Genomic DNA, 10,840 nt, shown 5'->3' with positions numbered 1-10,840 from the left:
GTTTCTTTTCATATCAAAATTCCCATAAAAAATTACATTCCCCCCTCCCCAGTTCTACCTGTAGCCATGATGAATGTAAAAATTTAAATATGACACATCCTTGTCAAAGAAAAGGTGCAAAGTCTATTAACAGTTTTAAAAGTGGCATTTGCAGAGTGTGATCATACCGTTATGTACTCATTCCCAAAGTGCAAATATTGCCATAATTTAACACTGTTCTGATTCAGTTGCAAGAATTAAACATTACACAGGATTGAAAAGTATACCAAGGCCTTTATCATTGCCCTAAAGCCCTTCCCACTTTGGTCTCCCACACTAATGTGGACTCCAAAGTGTTCATTAGAGGTTTAGTTTACTTCACACAGCCAACACAGTATACAATATATTAACAAAAGTTTCATATACACAAAGTAGCGAAGACTCCATCAGAAAGTTCAAGAGTCTCGGAGTACGTGAATGTACCTTCAAGGCCCAAGTGCCCGCCCCCCCCCTCCCCTAAAGCACATACAAAATATGAGCATGTTTCAATCTCTGGATACAATCGACGCCTTTATATCTTTGATTTCAATCAGTGCTGTACAAAACTCAATAATCACCAGACTGAGTTCCAATCAGCTGAGGGAAACGGGGCTGGAGAAAGGGGCTGGTCACTACTCAAATTCCATAAAAGAATGATCCTGCCCCATAGAAAGTAAAATGCCAGTTCCACTTCTGCCTGCTTCTTCCCAGACTGTCCTCATGCTCTTTATCTTCCTTTCTTTAGCTCCTTTCAAACACTCAAACCTGATTTTATTTATCCCTTACAAGTCAGGGAGCAGTTTCTGAAGTTGCTGAGGCTGAGAATTCCCTTGGCAAACCTCTACTAAGCATCACCACAGGATATATAAATACATTTTGATTTGCATACATTGCAAAATTTCTCCCACAATGTCAAGGGCATGAAAGCAGGTGGTCTCCACTGAGAGTAAGTACTTCTCCTGGATTAGATCCTTGGAATGTCGAGTTTCCTACCTAATCATACATTCGTTCCTCAAATCTGAGCACAAAATCCATCCGGAATAACTTCCCCTCCTGAGTCCACAGCGTTACTCCTGCTGCTTCTCTTCTGGGCTGACCTCAACAGGACATGCTCCACCTTTTGCACTAAGAGGATATTCCTTGGGCTCACCAGTCCCTTCCTGGCTATCTGATCTTTTGGCGATGCCCTCATTATTGTCCCTGGAACCTTCTTGCCTCCCAGTCTCTGGAGGACACTCTTGATCTGGGGGTCCAGTCCCTTCCGGAAGCTCGACATTTGGCTCGGCTCCAGCCTGTGCTTGTGGGGCCGGCTCAGCCCCCACCCCAGGAAGCTGGGAGGAGTTTTTGAGGTGGCAGTGGCACAGAGGGCAGGTCTCCTGGACATACAGCCACTTCTTCAGACAGCCTGCGTGGAAAAAATGACTGCACGGCGTGATCACTGCGGACTTCATGTCCTAAAAGGGGGCATTATAAAGATACCTCTTAAGTATTTATTATCTAAAATATTTGCTGATACCTTCAAAAGTTACGAGTTGCAACATTTCTCTCCCACAAATTCCCCAAAGAAAATTTGTAATACAGATGTTAGATTAAAACTCATTTTATATTTCAGTAATAAGCCTCTTGCCATCAGACACACCCCACCCCTTATACAAATAATGCAAGAATCACTGGCTAAATAAATTTTTAAAGTAAGTAAAAACCAAAAGTGAGGAAGAAATGAACTCTTTAACTGGTCCTGCCTTGTGTGGAAAGCGGGGTGACAGCTGTAACAGTGTGACCACTGGGTCTCCGTCGTTAAGGCACAGGTATCATCAGAACCTCAGAAAATCTAATGAAGACAGGACTTCCCCACAGCTGAACAGATTATTCCATGACGAGATAGATTGTTAGCAAGGAGACAAAATCAGCCACAATACACCAGGGGACTGGCAAGGAAGTGACAATTTCAATTTCAACATATGTATCCAGATTTTAAGATGTGGTCTGTACTAGCTAAGCCAGTGTTTCTCAACTTGCATCAGAACCACCCAGAGCGCTTGTGAACCATGCATATGCTTAGGCCAGATGCTGACAACTGAATCAAGATAGCTGAAGACGGCATTCACAGATCTGTAGTCACAGCAAGCCACCCGTGTGACTTTTACGCACACTCAAGTGCGATGACCACAGGAACACGAGGTGGCAGGCTTTGCATAATATTCCTCACTTAAGACATGTTTGGGGGTCAAGGCTGAGGAAGTTTAAGATTTTGCATTTGGTGAACTGACCATTGGTTTTATTTACAGCCCCCAAAACAAGAAATTTCTAGAAATTCCTTGCCAAGAACTGGTTGTGGAGCTGGGGGTCAACTTTTAAGCAGAAAGCCATCCAAGGAAAAGCAGCCAGCTTGAAGTTAAGCGATTTGACTTCCATTTTCGGTGTGGTATCAGCAGGTAGTTCAAGCACCTCAAAAAAAAGTGATGTGACAATAGAAAATACAAAAAGAGGACTGAAATCCCAGAGCAGGAATATTTAGACACAGGCCACTGGACCTGCTGTGACCCGAATCTGTCATTGCTGTGCTTGGTCCTGCACATGACAAGGTACCAAGCACCAAGGAGCAAGAACTAAAACAGGGACCACTTAACTCGGAGAACCTACATTACATGCCTCAGTCCCGTCAAATGCAAAAACAACCTGACAAAAACTATTTTGCTAGTACCCAAAAGTATGATCTAGTATCAATAAAAAAGTGGTACATAAATACATTTTACACTGAGAAAAAAATTCTTCTAGATGGTCTTAAACACAAATATATACACAGCCTATTCGCAACTGCAAAGCAGCCTTGGAGGGAGAACACTCCCTGTGTATTTACTGACTCTGCAGCTTTATTCCACCCGCCTACACTCCGAGAGCGATTTTAAAGAACAGCTCCTGCTGTTGCCCACAGTTCCTGTCCACACTCCCAACACTACAGTGTAGATGTAAAAGCTGCTACTCAACCACCCCCTTGCACAGGTGACTGGTGACTAAACTCTAGGCCTTTTTTTTGTTGTTGTTATATTTTCAAGCAGATTTAAATACCATCTTTACATTTTTAATAGAAGGTGATAATCAGCTATACATGGCACACGTGCCAAAGGCAGGCCAACTGCGATGCTACACCAACTGGTTGCCTCTACCTTATGCCCCCACCCCACCCCACCCCACACATAGAGGCTTGTATTCATCGCAGCTAGCTATCAACCAGCAGGTAGCATATACTCTCTCCAGCTACGTAAAGTAAATGAACACTTCTCTTCCCCACCCTGGGAATACCAGAAGGAAGAGTCAGAACCTTGGCACACCACTTTTCAGAAGCTGCTGACTCCTGAGTGATAATATATATTTGATAGTGCATATATGTGTGTGTGTACATGTATTCAGGAGTAAAATATAAAATACACCTGACCTGTTTTTCCTTTATTTATTGGTGAGCAATAATGTTGAAAATAACAATATATTAGAATTTGAGGGACTAAGTTAAAAACTTAATTTAGAAATAAACTGAAAACATTTGATCAGGTTTAATAATTTCTGAGGCCCACTTTCTTTGTACACAGGAGATAATTTTGCCTGGGAATTTAACTTGAATCTAGATAATGTGGCTCAAGTCCCAAGGGATACACTGTATGACCCACCCAAATGGAGTCTTACTGTGCGACTCACCTGATAGCAGATGGCACAAATATCGTTGTGTTTCTCAAGCTGCTCTTTTGTGGCAAGGGGTAATGATTTAATCTTATTCACAGCGTCCCTGCGGAGAAGAAAGCTCTTCCACCCCAGCTGGGCCCGAAGCCACACATTATAGTAGGAATGGATGAAGATGATCATCGAGCCCATTACTGTCCACTCTCCAAAGATGGTTTCCGAGACACCATAGGCCACCACACACAGGGCCACAAGAAACTCCAGCAGGCGGTAAGTGCCATTCACATAGTAGATGACATCATCCATATTTTCTACTGGCTCTTTTCTGAATTCCTCAACCATAAATAAGACATAAATAAAAAGCGTTCCCAGAACCTGAAAGAAAAAGCATGTACGTTAAAACAGAATATGATCGCTAACAAAGGTTTTTCAGACTTCATAAATATTTAACACATTCCTAATACTTTTGGATGCCATGTTAATATCTAAAGGAGACAGTGGTATAATTAAAATGTGGGTGATCTCAGTAATCCAGGTATTAGACACCAAAAAGCCATACTTTGAGACGTAACTTTCCTAAAATGATTATGATTAGTAATCAATTTTCTCTGACTCGCCCCTTTCTCTTATTCCTTAGGTCACCAAAACCCGTAAAAATTCTATCTGAATTTTCCTAAGTCTGTCAGACTTGTTCCTCAACTTTGAAAGAACAGTTACTTCTACAAGGAACAATGAATAAATCTTCATTGCCAGTGCTACACGTTCTTTCACTTCTTACGGACCAGGCAGCAAAGATCCACCTTCTAGTTACAATAAGCTTATTCTTTTCAGGGCAATACTGTGTCTGTATGGGTCACACACACGTCATGTATTTAGAAATATCATGAAACCACGAATATTTCTGAATGGGTATCTTCTAAAAAAAGGTGCTCCAAACAAGTGCTAAAATATTCTAATATTTTATAGTTATTTCATCAATTTACAATTTACATGACAGGTCTGTATCATACCACTTCAAAAAAGAGAAAGTATATTTGTTACCTTGATAAAAAATAATACAGTGATAAGGCAGTCTAGTGTTTTAATAACCTACCTTCAAACTCCTATACTCAAATAAATGTAACATATTCTGGTAAAACAGGGTGGCAAGTAATCACCTGAATAGGCCACTTATAGTCATGAATCCTGAAAAAGTTCCAGTTATTATATAAAGTTAATTAATTCTAGGCTTACCTGAAGAGAAGTAAGAATGCTGCTAGAAATAATGATAAGAAGCCAAAAATCCATGTGGAAAAACTGGCAAATCATGTAAGCCATGTAAGCAGGGAATATCAGTAAAAATAAACAAAGGCTCACAGCACGAAAGTGTTTCCATAAACTCCTAGAGAAAGAAAAGTATTCTTTTAAAGTGCCTGTTACCTAGTAACACGGCCATTACATACCAACTAATAGGTGTTTGTCATGCTTCACTTCACAAGTACCGTCCTGAGCACCCTTCGCCGGGCCGGTTACTGCTCTAGAGCAGAGCAGGTCCTGCGTAGGCTTGGTATTTCCACCTGACTCATTCCTTTTCTCTCAGTCTCCACACTCAGCCAGCTGCAAAGTACCATCAATTCTTCTTTTCCTCAACAGTCTGCTTTCAGTTTCATTCCCAATCCTAGCTATTTGAAAGCAATTTCAGCCTTTTGTAGTATTAAACCTTAACAATTTTAACAGTAAAATTTGTGGTCTTAAGTCATATGCCAGCATCACCCCGCCCACTCCGCCCACTGATGAAAACCTCTGTTCCTGTAAGTGCAGGGCTAGTAAGAGGAATGCTCTCTGATGAGCAGGTATATTAATCCTCATATCTGCTGAGGTTGGGGGAAAACTAAATATGGTCAATACCTTCTCTAATCTTCCTAGCCTGGCATCTGAGGACCTTCACTCCCAATTTTTTGGTCCAAGCTTGTTGATATCTGTTCCTCACTATAATCAAATGTGATTAATTATCTGTGCTCCCAGAAAAACACAAGCCTCCCATTCCAATCTCTCTTTTTCTAAACCCTTTAGGCTAATTCAAGCTAAACAAATATATACATATACACAGGTAACGTAAATTCTTTATCTAGGAATCAACTACTCAGAATTCTTAAGACCTGTACCAATCACACACTAAACTGTACTATTATTTTAATTATATATTTATATATACTATATATAATATATATCTATATATCTCTTAACATTTCACTTGTATCTTTACATTCTACTCTAAAAAAAGTTATATGTATGTGTGTATACATATTTGTACACACACATTAAAAAGTCTTATTGCTCAAATTTAACTCCTTGAAAGAAGGGTAATTCCTTATTCATACAGCAGCTCCTAAGCACAAAAACTTGCTTGAAATAAGTGCCAAATAACTTAAATTTATTTTTGCTTTATACTTTTCAATTTTCCAAGAATTACTACCTTTTCTTACCTATCCATCTATTCACCCAAGTGCAAAGCCCTATGATGTAAGCAGGACAAAAGTTATCATGATTATTTCAAGGGAAATAGTTACATGTATAACTTGATGCTTTTTTTTTTTTTAAACAGAACCACGTTTTATTTATTTTTTTTAATCCTCATCCGAGGACATTTTTCCATTTTTTGTACAGACAGAGTGGGAGGGAGAGAGAGGAAGAGAGAGAGAGAAACATCGACGTGAAAGGGACACATCGAGTGGCTGCCACCCGCACGACCAACCAGGGCCGGGGACAAACTGCAACCGAGATACATGCCCTTAGCGGGAACCGAACCCGGGCCTCTCCGGACCGCAGGTGGACGCTCTAACCGCTGAGCCAAACCAGCCAGGGCTAACTTGATGCTTTTAAGACATACAACAAATTAAGAGATTTCTTTAGACTTAGATTTGTTTCCAATTACACTTGAACCCTACTTGTTGTCAACAGCAAAAGAACACACAGGAGAATACTCTAGTTATGGCCAAAGGCAGCAATTCTGAATTGGGGTGCTGCAAGAATTTTTAAAACCTGCAATACCTGACTATTTAGTCAGGGGCACTGACCTCTTTTCCTTTACATTATCAAATTTAAAAATCACAACAGCTAACACAACAAAAGCTGTCTGGTGTGAATTTATCAAAATACTTATTTTTGGGGGGCATATCGGCAAAAAATATATTTTCTACTATGCTGCAGAATTTTAGTAGTTTGTGTGTGCCATGAGATGAGAAAGGTTGAAAATCACTAGCCAAACCAAAAGAAACAATTTTTTCTTTTGTTTACCTCTTCATACATTGTAATATAGTTCATTCCTTAAATGTACCCAAATTTAAGACAGATTGTATACCAACATCTAAAAGATAAACATACAAAAACCCTCCCCAACAAGTACCTTAAGCAGAACTTAGAAAAAGCTTTGTGTGCAATAGAAAGAAAGTAATTTCTACCCACTACACGTTTACTTATAAAACTATTTACTCTATAGACCCAATTTATAAGCAAATAGAATGATGTAGGACTTTATTATATCCACAAGAGATTAAGGGGAAAAAGATACTAGACACTCCCATTTCCTGGGTAAATAATAAAAACCAAAGTTAAAGTAATTTTTTAACATAGAGATCACAAATCTAGAAAGAAATCAACATGGCCCCCAGATAGCTTTCCCCTCTGGTAAAAACAAAACTCATTTACAAGCTATGTAAACTGAATAGTGAAACTTAAAATTATCATGTAATGATTTAAAATCATTATGAGGAAATGTGGATTTCAACCAAAATAGTTTAAAGCTTATGTCTGCAATAAAATTAAGCTGTTTTAATTAAATATCAGCATCTGTAATATGTTCTCAAATCTATGCAAAGCATCTCAAGGGGGCAAAAAAGTAGCAAAAACCATCCTTCCTCTTTAACTACAGTACAGGTGGAGAGAGGAAAAGTGACCACACACAGAGTATACTGTGTGGTCTATCTATAACTAGTAAGTCAGAGAAGAAAGTGAATTATTAATACGGGAAAAATTAAAGCTGGTAGTTTTGGGAAGTGTTTTACATCATTTCTTGCCAAACATTTATATTATCAGAAGTTAAGGAACAACTATAAACCTGTCAGTAGCTCTGCTTTGAGATTCAAAATATAATTTGATTTGTTTAAAAAAAGCAGGCAGAAAGAAACTACTGTAGCAGTAGTTATACTATGCTAGGTGATAAATTACAAATCACTTTCTTCAATAGGGCAAATTACCTTAAAACTTTAAATGTATTTTTTAAAATCAAGCTATGATCCATTTATATGAAGTAGAAATATATATACATATATACACAAACATATATTTGTATACCTATACAGAAAAGTATATACATTATGCAAAGGTTTAAATTTATGTCTAATTTTTGTGTCTTATACATATATACACAAACATACATATATACATATACATATAGCCTTTATTTAAGCAGTTAAATTTCAATAAAAATCTTATGATAGTGGAATTATGTATTTTTTTCTTTCTCTTGCCCAAACTTTCAACACTATTATCTTAATCTTATTAATATATGCTTGATTAATTAGTACTAAAGGATATTCCCAGAGATGACAAAATAGTACTTAACTCAAAAATAACCCAATTTAACCTGGCCTGTGTGGTTCGTGGATTGAGCATTGTCCCATGGGCTTAAGGCCTCAGTTCAATTCCCGGTCAGGGCACATGCCTGGTTTGCGGGCTCCAACCCCAGTAGGGGCCATGCAGGAGGCAGCCAATCAATAAAAGTTTCTCACATCAATGTTTCTGTCTGTCTCTCTCCCTTCCTCTCTCTCTAAAAAAAAAAAAAAATCAATTAAAAAAAATAACCCAATTTAAGTGGCTATTAACTGAGTTCACCATTGAGTTCAACAGTTCAAATGCTTCTAAGAAACCTCAGAAGGATTTCTTATCTGGGATAAACAGATAAATCTGATCAACTATAATTAAAATGCTAATTTGGAAAGTTCTAAAAATCTGCTGTCAAAATTCTATCTCCCAAAACATTGCCTGCTCCCTTACTCATTAAACACTACGAAAGAGGCAATAAAATCAGGTATTTCAATAACCAATAATCAGTGTAGACAGATGCTGGAAAAAAACAGTGGCACTGAATTTTAAGCAATTCCTTATAGAATGTCCTTATATAAACTATAATAAGCCAAAATAGTATCTTAAAGAGCTAAATTAACAATATTTATTCCTTAAAATTTCTATGAGATGAACATGAGTCCAGCTATTAATTTTACCTGGTACCATAAGGTGTCGAGAATCCCCATTATAACCTCACTAAATCACAGCTGTCTAAAGGACCATCAGATGAGGCTGTTAATCCATAAATGCCTATCTCTACGACTGCCTCACAGTCTTTTTCCTTCGTTTACATTTCTCAATGCTTTCTTTCCTTTAGCATTACACAGAATGAAATGATGTATTATTTGTTGTATTTACTAGTCTAAATGTTATGCTCTTTCTTCATTTTAAAACTGGACAATTATAAAAAGTATTAAATTTCTCTGAAGAAAAGCTGATTTGTTATACAAAGCCTTGATGTGTGACTTTTAACTATAGGAATCTTGAGAGAAAAACCAAAACAGAAAAGTCAGCCATGTAAGAAAAATAAAAATGTAGCCCTGGCCAGTTTGGCTCAGCAGTTAGAGCTTCAGCCTGCGGACCAGAGAGTCCCGGGTTCAATTCCCCCTAAGGGCATGTATCTCGGTTGTGGTTTGTCCCGGCCCCCGGTTGGTGGTGTGTGGGTGGCAACCAGTCAACGTGTCCCTCTTGCATCGATGTTTCTTTCTTTCTCTTCCTCCCTCTCTCCCTCCTGCTCTATCCAAACATAAATGCAAAAATGTCCTCAGGTAAGTTAATACCAATTATTCATCCAGTTTCTGCCTGGAAACATTCTCTAAATCTTCAATGATCTCATGTAAAGCATATTATAAAAACTTATTTTAGGAAGTTTCTTACTTGTCTCTAGAGGCTCCCAGCGCCAAAACAATAGGATCTGCAATCTCCAGCATAGACTGGAGGATAGAAGCTACAACAATGAAAAGGATAATACTGAGCAGGAATGCCCGGTGAACAACCTGCAGTTCTATCAGACCAGTCTGCACCGCCAGGATTAATAGCGTAACTCCTTCTGTCATGCCCCTAAAAAGCATACAATTTCAGAAAAACAAACAAACAATAATCAGAATCTCATTTAATTCCAACAGAAAATAACCTAAAGGCTTAGACTGTTGTTACATATTTGTGATCACTGGACAAAAAAAGCCCTGATCAGAATAACTTATATAACATTAACATAATACTATACAGTAATATGACTGACTATATGAGCAAAAATAATAGCTACTACTTTAGCATTCAATAAAGAGAAAAAAAGCAACTTCTAAGATACAAAGTATTCTAACTAAACTTGGATAATGAGCAAAATACTTCTACTATTCTTAGATATCCACTGAATTATTCATATTTACATCATGAGACATAAACAGATAAAACCTTTCAGGAGAAAAACTTGCTAATAAATTTAAATGAATAAATTTACTGGCAACAATTTTTCCTATGGTTACACTACAAAAGTTAAGGTATATGTATCAAGGAAAATGTAGTGAATGATGAAACACGTTATATGACATCATGGGGATACAATAAGCAAAACCCAGAATCTGAAAAATGAAGCAGGACTGTCTGGTGTCTTCTATAAATAAAGTGAAAGAAAATAATACAGAGACAGCAAGAACCTAAATATCAAAAATTACTTAAGTACATATCAAACAATTGCAATACAAGTCTTATTTGGATCTTGAGTTGAACACACAAAATGTTTTAAACATTTTAGATAATTAGGGAAATCTGAACATCAACCGGGTATTTGATGTCAAGTAATTCTTTTGTTAGGAATAAACATTCTATTGTAGCTATGTTTTTCCAAAAGATTTACAGACTGAAATATTTATGAGTAAATGATATTATATCTGGGATTTACTCCAAACAAATGGAGGAGGGAACAGGATGGGTGGAGTTAACAGGCAGGCCTGACACAGGACTGTACATGGGAGTTCATTTTACTATTCTCTCAGATTTGTTGGTTTGAAATTTGCCTAATTAAGGGTTTAAAAACAAGAGA

General features: G+C 37.7%; 1 protein-coding gene across 4 annotated transcripts in view; it reads right to left on the bottom strand.

Moving 5' to 3' along the window:
• Positions 1–510: 510 nt before the first annotated feature.
• The window catches only part of RNF145 (ring finger protein 145), a 47,797-nt gene continuing 37,467 nt past the window's right edge, over positions 511–10,840 (bottom strand). For all 4 annotated transcript variants that reach the window (XM_036239924.1, XM_036239927.1, XM_036239925.1 and 1 more), the window contains exons 8-11: positions 9,676–9,858; positions 4,927–5,074; positions 3,712–4,068; positions 511–1,472 (exon numbers count right to left, since the gene is read on the bottom strand). In XM_036239924.1, the coding sequence (XP_036095817.1) occupies positions 1,086–1,472; positions 3,712–4,068; positions 4,927–5,074; positions 9,676–9,858 (1,075 nt within the window). In that variant the 3' untranslated portion in view covers positions 511–1,085. The remainder of the gene's footprint in view (positions 1,473–3,711; positions 4,069–4,926; positions 5,075–9,675; positions 9,859–10,840) is intronic.

The sequence above is a fragment of the Molossus molossus genome, unplaced genomic scaffold, assembly GCF_014108415.1.
Source record: "Molossus molossus isolate mMolMol1 unplaced genomic scaffold, mMolMol1.p scaffold_m16_p_4, whole genome shotgun sequence".
Lineage (NCBI taxonomy): Eukaryota > Metazoa > Chordata > Mammalia > Chiroptera > Molossidae > Molossus > Molossus molossus.
Note: the sequence above shows the minus strand (reverse complement) of the source record. Positions and strands in the feature narration are given on the sequence as shown.